The 19,388-nt window shown below is 39.9% G+C and overlaps 1 protein-coding gene across 7 annotated transcripts in view; it reads left to right on the top strand.

The window, feature by feature from the left end:
- Positions 1 to 19,388, top strand: part of CAPN15 (calpain 15) — a 98,815-nt gene that overhangs the window by 40,918 nt on the left and 38,509 nt on the right. For 5 of the 7 annotated variants that reach the window (XM_078152610.1, XM_021006655.2, XM_021006650.2 and 2 more), the window contains one exon: positions 10,112 to 10,165. The exons of the other annotated variants lie outside the window; for them this stretch is intronic. Coding sequence is in view for 4 of the 5 variants with exons in the window: in XM_021006655.2 (XP_020862314.1) it covers positions 10,112 to 10,165 (54 nt within the window). In the remaining variant the exon portion in view is untranslated. The remainder of the gene's footprint in view (positions 1 to 10,111; positions 10,166 to 19,388) is intronic. 7 annotated transcript variants of the gene reach the window in all.

Genomic DNA, 19,388 nt, shown 5'->3' with positions numbered 1-19,388 from the left:
CAGATGATATTTTCTGCCTCAGTTTCTTCCAGTTTCTTCAGTTCTGGTACGGTCTCCATTACTTTCTCCCCATTCACATGTTGAGTAGACACACAAATGGGCTGGGAAAAATAAGGAAGGGGGAGGCTTTGGGGAGTCACAAATCCAGAGTTTAGAGTCAGCCTCATCCCAGAGATTGATTGCCTTAAAATCAAATTTTTAGTTGATGTCCATTGATGCAGGGGTGATGAAAGTTCTCCGTCACTGGAAATTTTCAAGCAGAGGGTGGTCACTTGTCAGGAATGTTGTAGATGAGACTCGTGTTTCGGGTAGGGGCGTCCACTTAGGTGATTTCTGAGGTCTTTTCAAGCTCTGAGAACAAAGATGGCTCAACCCTCGTCCTTCTCATGAGCTGCTTCTCTGTTTCAGTTTGGGCCAGTCATTTAATTCTCCCCATTCATAAAAAGGAGCTAGAAGTATGGCCCTCTCCTTTGTAGATGTAGTATGAAAAAAAAACAAAAACAAACTACAGAGCACTTTGCAGAAGATAATGGACTGCTTATTAGCAGCTTTGGTAATAGGACAACAAAGTAACAAGTGATGTGGACTAGCAGGAGTGGTTCTGGGCAAGGAACATTGGCCAGTGGGATGCAGTGACTCAGGAAAAGGTTGTCATTAGGTCTCTTAAAGCCTTTTCTCATTTCCATTTAATTGTGGCAATAAACGATGTGTCTATGTTATTTAAATAAAATAAATAAAGCTAAAGGAGCTTCCTTGGAGCTCCTGGGATTTCACTCACCATAAAAAATGAGTGATAAAAGCAGGCTTGTGTAATGTGGGGGGAGGGGCAGGGGACTGGTGTTAGGTTTGTGCCTCTTTAGCTGGGGTCCAGACGGAGTTTAGATGGTGGTAGCCACCTGGCTAAGCTGTGGTCTGTCTAGAAGCTGTGGACTTGATCAGAGAGAGGAAAGACTGACTTTCTTTGGCAAGTACTTTTTGAAAATATCCCATCATGGCTGGTGGTACATACCCTAAACCTGCAACACGGTTTACAGGGAAAAGTCTTTAGTGGGCTCGTATGGCCTATTATAGAGGAAAGAATAGAGGGAGTAACAACTCATAAGGGCCAGGTGGTTGGTCAGGCCCAGACTACCTGGCTGATGTTCAGGCCCTAAGATCTTGTCAAGTCTAATGAGAGTGAAGCCTAATTGAGCCCAGCTCTGGTTGAGGATGGGGGAAGGAGGTCAGTTTGAACGTAAATGTGATTCTTCCTGACCTGAAACCTCTGATTTTGCAGTGGTACTGCTAAGTGACCTGGAGATATTGCTTCTTCTCCGACTCATGTTTGAAGAATTTGGGGCTATTAAGTGTCCATGCATATTCTGCTGACATGTTCCCTCCCCTTCCAGAAATAGTCATTGATTGGCTTTCTTACTTTCTAGCCTTTTTCATGCAGTTGTTAAGACAGGTGTCATGGCCTACCCCACAGATGGTGGCATCCTGGGAAAGCTAATCAGTTAGACAGGTGAATCCTGATGGATGCCTCTCTGACAGGTGCTATCCTTCAATATGTATCGAGTGCCCACTGCTTGCAAGACGTGGTGGAGGGTGGGGGGGGTGCGTTGGGGAGGGAGTCTTCTGGGAACTGCAGATTTAAACAGAAAGCCCAGTTTATGACCTTGAGCAGACTACTTGAATGAAACTAACCAGTACTGTTAAAAGATGAGTAAAAGAGCTAGGAGAGGATGGAGGGCAAAGGGGTAAATGATAGAAAGCAGGGAATTGGAATGTGTAAAGGTGGGGGGTGGGGAATCTGTTACAGTTCTCCAGCTGCCTGGTCCACCTACTTGATTTCCATTATATTTTGGGTAGCCTATGCTCCGGAGTATAATGACCCCTGGCTTTCCTTTTGACCACTCTTTCCTCCACCAAACCTCCACCAAATCCACTGAGTTGAGTCAGAGGGAATTACCAGTGTTGCCTGTGCCTAGTCCTGGAGTATGAATCTGGAGACTTTGGGTTCTTTGAGCTTTCTTACGATGTTGTTTGTACTCTGAGACTCTATCCATTAAATTTTGATGTGTTAGGTCCTTGAGCTATTTTTCTGCCACCTTTGTGAGATGAATTAGAAAAGGTGAAAAAACTCCTTGGAGAATGGCCATGTGTAAGTACATACTGCTCTGCCTTCTTCTATCTTTCTTGATTCTATTTCCAGAGCTTTATTATCTGCTCTCTCCCTTCTTCTGTCCCCCCACCTCAGCAAAGCAGTAATTGCTGTATGAGCAGAGCTGTCTGTGGCTTATTGATGCTTCTATAAAGGCAGCAATTGGGTCTTGAGCCTATCACAGCCTCTGCTGCACACTCTACAGGAGCCTAGGAGCATCTACCACATGACACTGGGGGGTGGCTCTTGACTATCTCTTGACCATCTACCCTCCAGGATCGGGGGCTCCTGATCGTTGTGCCCCACCATTACTCTAGTCTGACTGAGCTTCACTGCTCTTGCCACACAGAGTGCTAGGTGAATTTTTGAGTCACTACCTTGCCTGTCCCTGGCCTTAGCGTCCATCCTGTTTGCCTGTCGCTTCTGCTGTAGTCTCACCTACATTTGGTTGTTTTCTTCTGTTCCTCCTAGCCCTTAGTGGTTTTGAAAGTTGGTTAGTGGTCACCTCCTCTCTGCAGACCTCAGTTTCCTCTTTTGTACAACCAGAGAGTTGGTACAGAACACTTTTAGTCCAGTCCATCTGGCATTTATTAATCACTACCATGTGCCCAATGTGGGCAAACACTGGGGATACAGAGACAAAGTTAATAGTCCTCACAACAACCTGTAATGGAGGTATAGGAGGAAACTGAGTCTCAGAGATTAAGCCTGTGGTAACATAACTAATTAGTAAGTTTTGGGGATAGGACTAAATCCAATTCTTCTCTCACTCCAAGGGCTTAAATACACTATCCCAATTCTCTAATGACACTTCCAAGTCCATAGGTCTGATGTAACTACTTGCTTCCCTTCTTTCTACCATGTCCAGAGCTCCCTTTCCATTTAGCTCCAAGCACCACTGTAGAAATTCATGGTTTACTGGAAAGACTTATATGAACTGATGTAAAGGGAAGTGAGCAGAACCAGGAGAACATTAGATACAGTAACAGCAATATTGTATGATGATCAACTGTGAATGACTTAGCTATTCTCAACAATACAACAGTCCAAGACAATTCCAAAGGACTCATGATGAAAAATGCTGTCCACTTTCAGAGAAAAAACTGATGGAGTCTGAATGCAGATCAAAGCATGCTTTTTTTTTCACTTTGTGTGTGTGTGTGTGTGTGTGTGTGTGTGTGTGTGTGTGTTTTGAGGGTGTGGAAGGGGTCTGTGTTTTTCTTTTTCACAACATGATTAATATGGAAATGTTTTGCATGATTGTACATGTATAATCTGGACCAAATTGCTTGCTGTCTCAGGGAGGAGGGAAGGGAGGGAAGAAGGGAAAGAATTTGAAACTCAAAATTTTAAAAAAAGGATGTTTAAAATTATTTTTACATGTGATTGGGAAAAATAAAATATTTTTTAAAAAATTCCATAATTTAGTGGAACGAACATAAAACATGGAGCTAGTTGGCATGCATTCAGATCTTAGTGCTGCCACTTCTTAAATAATGGGGTAGCAAGGCTGTGTAGTGAAGAGAGTGCTGGATTGGAGCCAGGATGACCTGCTTTGAATCCTGCCTCAGACACTCACAAGCTCTGTGAATCTGGGCAAGTCACATGACCTTGCAGCCTCAGTTTCCTCATCTCTAAAACAGGTTAATAGCAGCTACTTTATAGGGTTGTTGTGGGGATCAAATGAGATTTTTAAAAAATGCTTTGCATGCCCTATGGCATTGCATAAATGTTAGCTGTAGCTTATTTTTGTTGTTATATCATTTCGCTGCTCTTAGCTTTAGTTTCCTCAACTTTAAAATGGAGATAATACTTACACAACTTACTGACATCATCAGGTCAGTGTTTCATGAGCTATGAAGCATCATGGCCAAGTGCACAGAGCTGTGGGCTTGAGGGGAGATTGGGAATCCAGCCCTGTCTCCAATCATTCCTCTCTTGTACCACCTGACGAAGTGGTTCTGATGAGGGCATTTTGGAAACTGTCAAGTACTATGTTGAACATGTGTACCGGACACCAACAAAGACAAGTCAGATTGGTCTTTGAAGAAAGTGTTTATTGGAGAGAGACAAGATGGACCAGCACGCTCTTTAATTTTAAGATGTTTTGGAACACAATTGCTATTCTTTCTTGGATTAGCTCAAATTAATACATCTGAAAGTATTTTGGAAACTAAAGGACTCTAAAAAAGTACAAGGTATTAAAGAGATTAAGGAGTAAGGCAAGGAAACAGAGTAGCCAGAGACACAGCTGTTTAAATGTCTCCGTGAAGTGAGGAGATGGCGCTGATTCACGCAAAGCCAGATTTCCTCAGTTTGCGCTCTTTCTTTCTGCGGCTGCTGATTATGGAAAACCACAGGCTTAGGGTTGACCTGCTCACTAGAAGGAAAATTGTCATGGGTTGTTGAGGCCAGAAACAAATATAATAAAATTCAGTAGGCAGAATGTGCTTCTCAGGTGATAAGCAGGGGCTCTGAGGCACATGTGTCTACTGACACAGCACTGCTCTGCCTTGTTCTGGATCCAGACCAAGTTATAGAAGTCCGTGGCATTTCATTTTTTGAGTAGAGATGCAATCTCAGAAGCTTGAGCTTTTTTCCATACAGATCTAAAGTTCAAGACAACAGTTTAATGACTTTGTTTCCCTTTGAGGCAAGATGAAGGCATGAGATCGGTTTTTTATACTAGGATGGCATGAGGATACATACATTGGTGAAGATGGAGATGGTAAGGCCAAGAGAAATGAGAGCAGACTGCTTGTTATATTTGTTAGATCCACTCCACAGCACTTACAAAAGTCTCAGCCTCCTCACTCTTAGGAATTGGAACTGAATGTTACAAACTCCCAGGTGGTTGAGGGGAAATCAAATGTTTTCTGCCCAAATTTTCTGATCTTATGTTTCTTTGTTCTTTTCCACCTCTGCAGCCTATGCATACTGTCCCTTGTGTCTGGAATGGTCTTCCCCCAACATCTTTCTGCCTGTTGAAAGCCATTCTTTCCTTACAGGATTAACTCAGGTGCTATCTCTCCCATAATGCCCTCCCTGATCCAAGCCCTCCCCTGCTCCCACTTGTCCTCCATTGCATGTAATAATTTATTCTAACTTGCCTCGTATTTATTTCTGTACATATCTCATACACGTATTAGATTATAAGCTCCTTGAGGGCGGGAACTGTCTTGTTTCATCTTTATTATCCCCATTACCTGATGCACAGTGTATTGAACAAAGCACCGAATAAATGTTTATTAAATTGAGTAATTGCCTCAATTTTCCATTTGGCTTAGCCTTTGTTTTGCAAGGAGACACAGACCAGTTTCCTTTTGAAGTGTATTTCTATGTCCTGAAAAACCTCCTGACTCACAGCTGATGTGATATTTTTTTTGTCGCATCAGTGTATGAATGTACCATTTCAGAGCATTTGCATCAAAAATTCTGTGAGCATATTCGCTGACTCCTCTGTAATGTTAATATGTATGTTGTCCAGGTTCCTGACACAGCATTTTCATCGCCAGACTCCTACAGCTTCGTTTTCTAGTCTGACCTCAAACGTAGACCTGTGAATGCTTCAAGGAATTTCACTTCTCAGTGCTCCAGCCAAATGTCTCCAAAGTCCCCCCAGCTCCCACATTTTATCAGAGAGACAGAATGAGAATTTGTAGGATTTGAAGCAAATTCATTATGGAAGATGGCAGGAGACGTAAGTTGGAGAACAGTATTGTGATGTTTCCTGAAGATTCAGGGGGGTTTGATTTGGTAGTAACTTAGTTCCATAGAACTCCCTCATGTTACTTTGTTTGGGAAAGCAAACTCTTTCTAAACTTAGAATTGTGGTATTTCTGTCTTTTCCTTTTCCTTTTGTGTCAGTCATATAGTTACCTGACATATCTGATTGAAAAACTTAGCTACAACTCCCTTAGTATACTTTATTTCATCTATCCCATTGATATGGATGGTATGATTAAACCAGAAAGCTTTCTGAGGTATAAACCTTATTATCACAGCTTGTTTGTTGATAATTGTGGTAGTTGCTGCCAAAAATTATGAATTGAATCTAATCAAGTTATTCAACTCTCCAGGCCTTTCTCATCGGTAGGGCCACATATGTGCTTGCCTCTATGCCTATCTTTATTTGTAAGCCTTTATGGAAGCCTTATGATATCTTTGTGGTTTGATGAGAAGGAAATTTCCTTCTACTTAAAGCCAGCTTCATTGGCCATATTTCTCTACTCTCCTACTGCTAAGCTTGATTTCTTAGACTATTTTTTTTTCATTCTTAATCTTCCTATCTCATACCATTTTAATTTATTTTTTAAAATAAATTTTTATTGCTATCCTCTGTTTCTTACATCGTTATAGTTATCCTAGTATCTCTTTTCCTTCCACCCCTAGCAAAGCATCTTATTTAACAAACAGTATTTTTAAAGAGGATAAAACGTCAGCACAGTTGACCGATACATTGAAAAGGCCTGAAAACATGTGCATTGTATAACACCTGTTCTCTTCCCACCTCCCCCCAAAAAGGTGTGGTGGGTTAGGAGTGTTCTATCGTATCTGTTCTTTTGAGTCTTGCTTGATCTTTATAATTTTGTTACATTCACTTTTGATTTGTGTGTGTGTGTGGTAGTTCTTTCCATTAACATTGTGTTTACTGTGTGTATTGTTTTCTTGGCTCTGCTTTCTTCACTCTGTACCAGTTCATATAGATCTTCCCATGCTTCTCTATATTCATCACACACATCATTTCTGATAGCACAGTAATGCTCAGTTACATTCATGTACCACAACATGTTTAACCATTTCCCAGTTAGTGGACATCTACTTTGTTTCCAGTTCTTTGCTATCACAAAAAGTGCTACTATAGATATTTTAGTGTATATGGGGACTACCTATCAATGGCGTTCTTAGGGTATAAGCCCAGTAATAGAGTCTCTTGTTCAGAGAGCTTGGAAGTTTAGTCCCTGTATTTGCATAATTCCAAATTGCTTTCCAAAATGATTGTACCATTTCATAGCTCCACCAGCAGTGTGTTAGTGTGTCTATCATTCCATAACTCCTCCAACATTGGCTATTGCCAGTTTTTGTCATCTTTGCCAATTTGCGCATTGTGAGGTAAAACCTCAGAGTTGTTTTGATTTGCATTTATCTTGTCACTAGTGATTTAGAGAATTCTTTCATGTGGTCATGAATACTTTGTAGTTCTTTCTAGAACTGTTTTTTCACATCCTTTGACCACTTATCTTTGAGAGAATGACTGTTAGTCTTATACATTTTTGTTAATTGTTTATATATCTTGTATAACAAACCCTTGTCAGAGAAATTTGACGCAAAATTTTTTCCCCATTTAACCACTTCCCTTACTATCCTGGATGCATTAATGTCTGTGCGGAAGCTTTTCGGTTTCATGTAATCAAAGTTATCTGTTTTATCTTTTGTGATTGCCTCTGTGTCTCGATCTCCTACCCATAACTATGAGATGTATATGATCTGCTTCTCTTCTAATTTTTTTGTAGTGTGATCTTTAGTATTAAGGTCACATATCCATTTGGAATGTGGTACAAGGTGTCGATCTAAGCCTAATTTCTGCTATACTGTTTTCTAGTTTTCCCAGCAGTTTTTATAAGATAAAGAGTTTTTCCCTAAGCAATTTGTTTTCCACTTGTATCAACTTTTTCTGCTGGGTTATTGAGTTCCATTGTTACTGATTCTCCCTTGTCTAGTCTGTTCCATTGATCTATCTTTTAACCAATACCAGATGGTTTTGATGACTTTATAATATAGTTGCTTTATAATATATACTTTACAATATAGCTGCTTTATAATATAGTTTGAGGTTTGGAAGTGCTGTTCCCCCTTCATCCCTACTTCTTTTCAGCATTTCCCTTGATATTCTAGATTTTTGTTCTTCCAAATGAATTTTGTTATTATTTTATAAAGTTCTATAAAGTATCCCCTTGGTAATTTAATTGATATAGCATTAAAAATGAAAATTATCTTTGGTAGTGTTGTTGTGGTCTAGCCATAAGCATTTAATGTTCCTCCAGCTATTTGTTGTCTTTTATTTTTTAAAGAGCACTTTGTAATTGAACACATACAAGTCTTTTGTGTGCTGTGGTAGATTGATCCCCAGAAATTTTATGCATTTTGTAGTTCTTTGGAATGAGATTCACTTTCTATTATTGCTTCTTGTGTTTTTGTTTTTTATTATGTAGAAATGCAATTGATTTTTTAGTTATAAAATAACTTGCAACTTTGCTGAAGTTTTCTCAGCTGGGGAAAGGGAATAAGCATTTTTATAATGCCTACTATATGCCAGACACTGTGCTAAGCACTTTTTATGAATGTAATCTCATTTGATCCTCAAAACAACTCTGAGAGGTAGGTATTATTATTATTATTATTATACCCATTTTACAGTTGAGGAAACTGAGGCAAACAGAGGTTAAGTGACTTGCCTAGGGTCACACAACTAGTAAGTATCTAAGGTCACATTTGAACTCAGGTCTTCCTGACTTTAGGTCCAGCATCCATTGCTCTACCTAGCTACATCGGTGGCATTAGTATTTTGCTGATTCCTTAGGATTTTCCAAGTATGCTGTCATATCATCAACAAATAGAGATAGTCTTATCTCATCTTTATTTATCTTTATGCTTTTAATTTCTTTCTTTTGTTTTATTGTTGTTGCTAGCATCTCCAAAACTATATCAAATAATAGCGAGGAAAGTGGAGATTCTTGTTTCATTCCTGTGTTTATTGTGAAAGGTTCTGGTGTATCCCCATTGCATATGATGCTTGTTTTGGGTTTTAGATAGAGGCCTTTTATTTTATGCCTATACTTGGTAAGGTTTTTAGCATATAAGAGTGCTATATTTTGTCAAAGATTTTTTTCATCATCTTTTGAGATAATCACGTGGATTGGGATGTTTTTGTCTTTAATATCATTAATTATGTTGATTGGTTTCCTGCTGTTTAACCTGCATATCTGATATAAATCTCATTTGGTCATAATGAGTAATTTCTTGGATAAATCAGTGTTTGACAGGATTTTGTTTACAATTTTTGAGTCAAAAATGAAAATATGTTTTGCATGACTGCACATGTATAACCTATGTCAAATTGCTTGCCTTCTTAATGAGGGGGGACAGAACAGAGGAGGAGATTTGGAGCTCAGAATTTAAAAAAAGATTGTTAAAAATTATTTTTACATGTAATTGGGGGAAATAAAATATTAAATACAAAGGGGAAAAAAATAAATTTTTGAGTCAGTATTCATTAGTGATATTGGCCTATCATTTTCCTTCTGTGTTTTTTCTTTCCCTGATTTGAGTGTTAGAACTATATTTGTCTTATAAAAGGATTCTATTAGGGTGCTTTCTTTTTCAATTTTTTTTATGACAATTTGTGAAGTATGGACACTAATTATTCTTTAAAAGTTGGATAGAATTCTCCTGTGAATTCATCAGGACCAGAAGTTTTTTCATTTGGTAGATAGATCCTTTACAGCTAGATCTATTTCCTTTTCTGAGATTGGGTTAAGATCTCTCTCTGTGTCTCCTCATAGTTTGGGTACTATATAATTTTGAAAGGTAATCCTCTATTTCTTTTGTGTTTTCAATTTTGTTAGCATATAACTGTACTTGATATATTCTGAACATTTTTATTTCTTCAGGTTTTATTGAGATTTCACCTTACTCATTTACTGTTTAATTGATTTAATTTTCTGCCCTCTTCTTTTTAATCAGATTAATTAATAGGTTTATCAAAATTTTTAGTCTTTTCAAAGAACCAGATTTTTCTTTTATTTATTATTTCGGTTTTTTAAAAAATTTCCAATTTATCTGTTTCTGTACTTTCAAATAACTCCTCTTGTGCCTATTTTAGGTTTATTTGTTGGCTTTCTAATTTTTAAAATGCTTATTCAGTTAATTAATTCTCTCTTTTTCTATTTTTTTAATGTATGTTTGTAGGAATATAATTTTTTTCCCCCTGAGGACTGCTTTAGCTGCAACCCAGAAATTTTGGTATGTTATTTCATCATTATAATTTTCTTTGGCTTAATTATTAATTGTTCCCATGATTTGTTTTTTGACCCACTCATTATTAATATTTCATTTTTAAGTCACCACTTGCTTCTCTGTCTTTTGTTTGTGGTCCCTGACTATTTTTTTATTCTGTTATATAAATATATTCTATAAAGAATATATTTAATATTCCTACTTTTTTTACATCTGTTTGCAATCTCTGTGCCCTAACACATGCTTTTTTGTTTACATGTAGTGCTGAGAAATATGTATATTCTTTTGCCGTCCCATTTAGAAGATGTCATAAGTCTTTTACCTGTAGTTTTGCCAGCAGTTTGTTCAATTTCATGTTTTCCCGTTTCTTTATCTTAACTGCTAGACTTCATCCAAAACTGAGAGCAAGATTGTCACTGTTGTGTTGTCTTTGTCCTCTTGTAGATCAGTTAATGTTTCCTTTATGAATTTGGGTGCTAAGACATTTGGAGCATATGAGTTTTTTTTTTACTGATATTGGTTTATTATATCTTTGGTTCCTTTTAGCATAGTGTAGTTTCTTGTTTATGCCTTCTGATTTTTTGATGTTTTTACTTAGTGAGATAGCAAGATTGCAACTCCTGCATTTTTTAATTCACTTGATGCATAGTAAATATTTTTCCATTCCTTCAGTCTTATTTTGCTTATGTCTTTGTTTTTTAGATGTATTTCTTATGACCAGCAGATTTCAGAGTTTTCTTTTCTTATCCAATCTGTTATTCTTTTTCATTTTTTTGAATTGTTTAATCTAGTCACATTTAAAGTTATGAGAGTTAGGTTTATGTTTTCCTCCATTTATCTCTAATATTTGGGTTTTTTCAAGTTAAGATTTCTCCCACTCTTCCATTGTAAACACAGTCCTGTTTCTTCAGTTATTTTAGCTTAATCTTTTTTTTTTTTAAATATGACCCTGTTCCTCCTGACTGTCTTCCCCTCACCCCCAATCCTCTCCTCCTGCTTTTTTACTCTTTTCCCTTTGGAGTTTTGTTTCTTAATTCCATTTTATTTCCTGCTTTTATCTAGTTATTTAATTCTTCCCTTTTTTTCTCATTTAGTCATGTAGATTTCCCTTTCCTCTCTTTCCCTTCAATTCCTGTTCATTAGGTTTTTTTTTAATTTCATTTTTTTCACCCCTTTCCAGAGAAGACTTCTCTGACTTAATTATCCATCCTCTCGTTCTGCCTATTCTAGAGCCTCATTCTCTGGTTCATGACCCCAGTAATCATCTAGTCCCTCTCTCTTCTCCACATTCTTCATGGAATCAAACTTGCAGAGCTATCTATTCTGGGCTCTCCCCACTATGTAGTTCCTGCCATTTAGAGAGCTTGTTGTCTCTTGGATTCTTCTTTTCACTGTTCCTTACTCACATACCCCACCCTCATCCGTGATTATACAGCACATCATTGATTTACAGTTTGCCGTGAGTTACTTTTTTTCCCCATTTGCCTCAAAATCTCCTCCCTGGGGCCATGCCCTCCCACTCCCCCAGGTGTCATTTGCTCCCAGAAGTTCCAACTCTCCCTCTTCCCAGGTAGGATAAGTTGTCTTTTCAAGCACCAAATCTCCCAGACAATACCCAATACAAGGTCCACATCTCCTTTCACAGCATATTACTCTTATCCCATCAGAATACTCTTCAGTGGAATCCCCTGCTACCACCAAGGCAAGTCCTTTTTCCTTTTTCCCTTTTGTCAGTCTTTCCCCCTTCTTCTCTGCAAGATCTTTTCCTCAGAGACAACAGAGGTCACCTTCTCATCGATAGCCTTTGATTTGACCTGGGCACATCACACACTCCCCTCTATCCCCCTATCTCCTTTCCTCTTTGTACCCACTCCCACTTTATAATGTAGTCCTACAAAAACCGTTGATTCTGTCTGTAGGCAGGGTGTCACCAGATTCTGTTCATAATGGGCAGAATCTTCACTGTTCTCTTCACGGTTACTTCTGCCTGACTTCTACCTTCGTCCCTGTCTCCTTATGCACATTTAGAAAGACGTCTCTTCCTGTTCTCTGCTGGTGCTCTGTTACTGTTGCTGTCCTTGGATGCTGCATTCATTCACTCCTACAATTCTGTCATTTGGGGTGTTCAAAAAGCAAATAACCTCTTTGGTTTTGGTTTTCTTTCTAAGAATGTTTCAAACACCTCTCTATTATTAAATGTCTATCTTGTTTCATTGATGGGTCAGCTGAGATTTTCAGAGTAGATCACACTGGGCTTAGTTTGCAAGTATTTATTCTTAGATGCCTGAACTCATTTACCACATCTGCAGACAGTATTTCCTTGTGCTGTTGAGTTTTCCCCGTTGATTGAAGCAGTTCAGGGTTTTTGATTTTTCTTCTTCCTAAGACCCTTGGCAATTTCAGCTTTCCTCCCCTATTTTTCCTCCTTGCTCACTTTCTGACTCTTTCCTCTCTGATAGTCGGTTCCCTCGGGGCTGGATCCAGAAGGTCTCAGCCTCCTCTAACAATGGGCAGTGCATGGTTCACCAGCCTCAGTTTCTGTCTCACTTGACTTATGGTAGGGTGGAAGAGAGCCCAAATTGGCCCTGGCTGGATGCTTGGCTGTTACCTCAGGCTAGATAAAGCACCACACAGTCCACTCTCATCCAGTGTCCTGTTGCAGGGTCCTCTCCCACGCTTTCTGTTCCCCAGTTCTCTAACCTGTCACTAGCTGATAAGAATGCTGCCCTGCTGGTTCTATGCGGTTGGTTTCTGTAGTTTAGGTCTCATTGGCTTTAGAACAAAGTTGGGCCCCATTTCAAGTGCCCAACCCCTTTCCCTCCACTGTCCTGCAGAGATTAGTTGCAATGCAGAATGATGCTGTCATAGCTGTCAGCCCAGATCTCCATGGTCTTGGAAGGAGGGTGGGGTGAACAGGCTGTAGGCATGGGTTCTGTGGCAAACCTGTTGATCTGATCTTTGGGTCACTTAGTGTGACCTTACTGCTCATCACATGTTGAATGGTCAGGTGGGGGTGTGGAATGAACTTAAAGGAGGAATCTTTTTTTTAACCTTCTTTTGGATTCTGGGTGTCCCAGACCAGGGAGACAGCTGACATTGCTTTATTTTTGGCACATATGCTTTATTTTTGGCACATAATTTCTGTTTTAGGGAGGTTTGGGAGGTCATGGGCATCAGAGAAAATACCTCATCCATTATCTTGTTGCTCATATGGCCAGTAATCTCTTCCCCCACCTCCCACACTACTTGTAAAAACTGTGTGGATCTTTTTGTACTTCAACACAACCACAAATTGTTACCATTTTATAATATGATTTCACATTTAAACTCTTACAGTAGATCAGTAAACACACTATGCCTTGAATTCAGCTACATCCTGGGAATGGACTTTGTTATGGTGTTGATTGCCAAGAACTAATGAATAGGTTCCCAGGCCTCCCATGCTCTCAGAGGTCTTGTGGGCACCACTGGCCAATTTGTCCTGCACTGACTTGCACACAGTGGGCCATGTAGCATTAGTGCATTTAAGCTGATAACTTAATAGTGAATACCATATGTTGCATGGTAGCTGAGGGAGCCTACTTTGGGCAGTTACTTTGCATTTCCTGTCTTCACATTACTTTCACGTGACAGATTTGCATGCTTTTTAAGTGTTCTCCTTTTAAGATATTTTACCAAAGTTGTCCAGTTCATTTTCCCTACACATTTATCTCACACCTATTCTCACATCCTTATTGATCAGGTTAATGGGTGATAATAATCATTTAAAGCCACAAATAGTTCAAAAGCCTTGCTTTATCCCGTAGTGTCAACTTTTTCTTTCTTCTAACTTATTCAAGGCAGCAGATTGTGGAAAGAGCAGTAATCTTGATGCCAGAAGATCTGAGTTCAATCCTAGGTCCACCACCTAAAAGCTATATGACTAATCAAATAAGTTCCTTAATTTCTCTGAGCCTCATCTGTTCTGTAAAATGAAGAAAATAGCATATTACATACATCCCCAGGGAATCAAATGAAGCACTTTATAAAGTGCTTCTAGAAATTTGAGATGGTTTTTTGCTTTTTTACTTACCGGGAGCGGAATTGAACTTTCAATTCTCTCCTCTACCCTCCCTACTTTCTGGTAAAGATGGCAAAGAAATGGTGGCCGAAAGTGATGGGAAGAACTAATAATAACCCACATTTCTATGGCACCTTAAGATTTACAAAACATTTTACAAAGAGTCTTGGAACGTTGATAAACTGGATTGTGAGTCCTGAAGCAATTGAAAGTTGACATTAGTTAGAATGAAGGCTGGTAAAACTGAATCCTACTGAAGAAAATGACTTGGTAGTTATTTGCTGAAGCCTAAGATACAACAGGCAGAGCAGCCATTCTGGTGTCTAGGTCTCTTTCCTGCGTCCCTAGTTTCTGCATGCAGGCTTTGCAAACCATTACTGGGCCTCATTCAGTGTAACCACCATCGTCCCAGAAGACTAGAACCTACGTCTCCTGACTCCTGGAGTCAGTATATACACAGCACCAAACTTAGAACGTGGCTCTTCCATTTCTTCATATAAGGATGCTCAGTTCTTTCAGGAAGAGCATGGCGGAGAGGAAAGAGGATGATTTTGGTGTTTCTCTTCTTTGCCCGTTTTCTGCCAAACCTGAAATTGGCTCCTGGGAAGCACGATCTGAAAGGCAATGGTTCTGTCTTAGAACTTCATAATCTATGGGGTTGACCACCAGGATCTTTTGTTTGACCACAGGGAGGGAAGTCATGCTAGTCCTATAATCAATAACCCCTGTCCTTCCTGTTTTCATCTCTCTTCTCTTGGGACTCTCCTGACCCTTGTGGGAGTTGTGGGAAGGCCCCAAGTGCCACTGCTGTTTTTGCTGAGCAGATAGTTTCCCAACGCTTTTTATTATCCAAACATAAATCACATCTTCAGCCCATGGTGTGGTAGGTTTTCAGTGGAATTTGGCTGTGATGACTGAGCATCGAATGGCCTATTCCTGAGGACTGGAGACCCCTAGTTCACAATTGATCTTGGCCACAGTTCCCAGGAAAATAAGTGATGTCCTTTGAAAGCTTGGGATCCTCTTTGTGCTTTCCTAGGAGATACTGAGTGCCTTTTAAGCTCAGTTTGATTAATATTTATTGAATGCCCTTGGGACACATAGCATTTTACAATATTGGGTGGTGGTAAAGGAAATCAGTTTTAATTCTGAGCTAAAGAAGAAAAGGTCACTAGGAAAATCTAATTTTCCTTTAGTATAGAATCCAGTGTTGTGGCTGGATTTTTTGTTGTTAAGAGGTATGCTTAAGAGGTTGAAACTTCCACCAGGGATCAAATGGGACTGCCCATGCCATAGCCCCAGAGGATTTCCCATGTCCATAAGCTATACCAGGTAAAGGGTCTTTCAGGATTAATTCCTTTTTTATTTTATTTTTTATCTATAATGCTACTGCAAAAATTTTTTGGCATTTAGGAAAGTCATCCAGGTAAAGCCCATGGAGAGTTATTCACCTAGACCAGATGTATTTCTAGTTCAGTTCCAGATTAATAATGATGTTATTTACATAGACATGGTCCAAAAGTAAATTGTTGAACTAACCAAAATAGCACATTATAGCATTTCAGCACTAGGGGCTTTTGCTACAGTATGATAACAAGGATGTTAGTTATAAAGTTATGATCCTTCTTGTTAGGGTAATTTGGTGGTGAGGAACTAGAATAGCTTCAGTGTAGAAGTTGTATATTTCCCATGAGCCATAGCTGTCTATTTCCTTTTGAAGATCTCAGAAGAGTTGTGGATTTGTATTTTTGGGGTGAACTTCTCTTGCTATGTAGTTTAGTGTCAGGAAATATTTGATGTCTTTTTTTTTTAAGTCTTTTTGCTCTGAAGATTATTTTCTGATTATTTTTTTCTTTGCTCTGTTTCTTCTTGCCTTTTTGTTCATTTACTGAGTCACCAACCCATGTTCCAGAAATGTATAGCAGAGAAGAGAGTGACTGAGAACCAGGGCATGAGGGATGCCAAGGCCCGTCCATAATTTTACCAATCCTACAAACATCCTGGAGTCACAACCTAGAAAGAGATTTGCACTCCTGCCTCCCAGGACTTGAGTGCCAAGGAGTTCATCTTGGCCTAATTGGGGAGCCTGAAATTTGGGCCTGGGGAGGTTTATCACAGCTGGTGGTCTGTCACAGCTGTCCACTTCATTCTGGCCCCACACACAGTTCTGCCTCTGTCCAATCGAAGTTTTCCCCATCCTCCCTGTGGGAGGATGGTGGTTACACTGAGTGAGCCCCAGTAATGGTTTGCAAAGCCTGCATACAGAAACTAGGGACCCAGGGGAGAGACCTAGACACCAGAATGGCTGCTCTGCCTGTTGTATCTTAGGCTTCAGCAAAAAAGGGATTATCACAGAGGTTTGGTCTAGAGCTCTGGGAAATAATAAAGTGTTGCTTGAGAGAAAAGCAAATGAGATCAAAAAAAAAAAAAGACAAGTTTTCTTCCTTTGTGAACCAGAAGGATTTGGCTGGAATGTATCGTGTTAGACAATTCAGTCTTCATACCTTGTTAAGAAGAACAATTGATTTTTCCACCAGAGAGAGTGACTACAACAGATTTAAAGGATGTTTTGAGGTATGGAAGGCCTTTTTCTCCCCTTTCTCCTCTTACCTGGGTTTTACCATTGAAAATAACAGAGAATAATCTAGCAAGGTCTGCCTTGATCTCTAGGCAACCATACATTTTGATATTAAAGGTAGGAATCCCCAGATTTTGGATTTCCTCCACCCACCCCCCTGCAATTCTTTCATGGTTCACCCTTTTCTCACTTGGGTTATGAAGCTAACATCCTGTGAAAATCTATCATGTTCCAGAACTGCCTTGGCAAAAAGTGTATTTGGCCACCTGGTCTCCCTATAAATTGTCCTTATCTATAAAGAAGTCACATAGTATGAAGCTCCAGCCCCTGGGGAGAACTTTGCCCTCAGGTCCTAGTGGGTGAAGATGGTATGAGAAAAGGAAAGTGTGCTCCTTGCTTAAGAGAGATAAATTCATGGTACCTTTTCTTGTCTCTGACACAAGAAAAGCAAAATTCCCAGGAGCTGGACCAAAGGGCACAGCATGCCCCCAAACTCTGCCCATAATTCCCCTGTTCTCCCAGGCATTTGAGACCCTCTGGAGCCAGCCTGAAGGTCTTAATTAAATATTAGGGTGTGCTTGTGATGAGTCCCTCTTAACAATACAGCTGGGCTTTATATTATTTTCTTTTCCCTTGGGAGGTGAAACCAGGTCTGCCCTTCTGTTGCTTTACTCCTGGCACCTCCTTAGCCTATCCTCTCAGGTGGAGGCAATCTGTTCTAATTAAGCTAAGGGGTATTTGTGGGCCTTAACTTGATTTCTATTTTTGTGCTATGTTTTTCTATCCTCCCCCACTTCCTGCTTTTGTTAGGGTTTCTTGATGTGTGGCAAAGCTCTAGAGTTGGGTGGCATTCACGTTGAAATCTACATTTCAGCTTGTCATTTCCCCACACTGGTAATTGTTTTAGTCAAAATAAAGTTGCCTCCTGAAGTCTCTGTGGAATCTAAGCCAGAGTGACCAGGACAGCTCTCAGCCAGAGATCCCAGAGTATCTAAGAGAGAAGGTGGGCTTAGCTAGATTGAGTTGTTTGTTGTCACATCATAATATTATTTCATTCACTGTAGGACGTGGCCCCTATTGAGGCTTTGATTTCCTTGTTTACTCAAAAGTTTCTCTGATTACAGTACTCTAAGACTAGCCTGGATCTCCCGTGACCTCTGAGACCACAAGGAAGAAATATAGTTTTGGGGGAAATTTAATCTTAAGTCTCCAGAAAATTCAAACTAGCCCCCATCTCCCATTGGATCAGTTTGAGCAGAGAGGTCTTGTTCCTTCTCGTTTTCTCCTGCTTTCTAAGTGACTTTTGTAACCAAGTGCTTAGGGCCTGAACAAGCAGTAAGTCTCATTCAAAGAAGGGGATAGTTTAAGCCATGGACACTTTCTGGAGTTGTATTGAAGCTGTTACACATGGCTTCATGGCTTCCACCCCCAGATCTGCAGTGTGTCCCTTTAGCAGCTTCCCTTCTGCGTTCCCAGCCTTTTCTCACGGCCTCAGAACCAGAATATATATAGCCTCTTGGACACAGCTACAAAGACCTATGGAATTTAGAAAATAGTGGTGAATTATCCTGGCTCCTTGGGCCCTGGAAGCTAGCTGACCTATAAGGTCTGAAGTAGGCATTAGCCATATGGCGCTCACCCCCAGTGCCTCCCCTTCAGACTGAAGCCCTATGAGGACGAGGGGGATGTGGCTTCATAGAGTGGCAGCCAGATGTAAAATGATCCACATCCTGCTACTGATTTCCAGTGAGGCCTTGGACAAATGTTTTGATTTCTCATGGGCTCAGTTTCTTCCTATGTAAAATGAGGCTAATAATCCTTATGTTACTTGCAGAAGTGTTGTGCTCCAGTGGCTCTGACCTCACCGATGTGCACTTCTTTCACTGGTTCAGATTGCAGCTCATCCACGCCTTCTTCTCTCTTGTGATGCTTGTCTTTTGTTGTTTCATAGATCCTGCAGCAAGAAACCACCTTATGTATGAGAGGTTTTTCTCTACATTTTTTGTCATTTTGAGGGTGAGGGTGCCAGTGGCGCATTTGGGCTAGGCATCCGTTATCCTTCACTTGTATTTTATGACTAACTCACCTCCTTTTCTGACTGCACATTTTTTAGACCTAGATGATATATCCCTTAGACATGAGAGGCAGTATAGGACAGTGGTTGGAGAGTAGCCTCAAAGTGAAGAAGACCCAGGTTCTAGGCCATCTCTGACGTGTTGGTTCTGTGTCTTGAAGCAAGTCATTCTACCTCTCAGTAACCCCTAGGTAATTCCATTAAGGCTGCAAACTGCAGAACAGTTGCCATTGGTAGTGGAAGCTTCCCCCTTGGGTGCTCTCTGCACCAATGAAATTATAGATCTTGGAGGGAAAAAAAAAATCCCTCATTCCACTTGTGGGTTGTAGGCAATCACTGAAAATATTCTGTAGCACATTGTTTTACACATACACACATAATTATTATAAGTACTGTGCAATTTCCTAAATTCTAGCCTACTCTCTTTCTGCTGTTCAGTTCATTGACTATCTGTAATGCATCTACCTGCTGCCCAACTGTGCACTGATGTCTTGATTCAACAAGCTGACCAGTCATA

Source organism: Phascolarctos cinereus, unplaced genomic scaffold (assembly GCF_003287225.1).
Source record: "Phascolarctos cinereus isolate Bilbo 61053 unplaced genomic scaffold, phaCin_HiC Scaffold_4;HRSCAF=312, whole genome shotgun sequence".
Classification (NCBI taxonomy): Eukaryota; Metazoa; Chordata; class Mammalia; order Diprotodontia; family Phascolarctidae; genus Phascolarctos; species Phascolarctos cinereus.
Note: the sequence above shows the minus strand (reverse complement) of the source record. Positions and strands in the feature narration are given on the sequence as shown.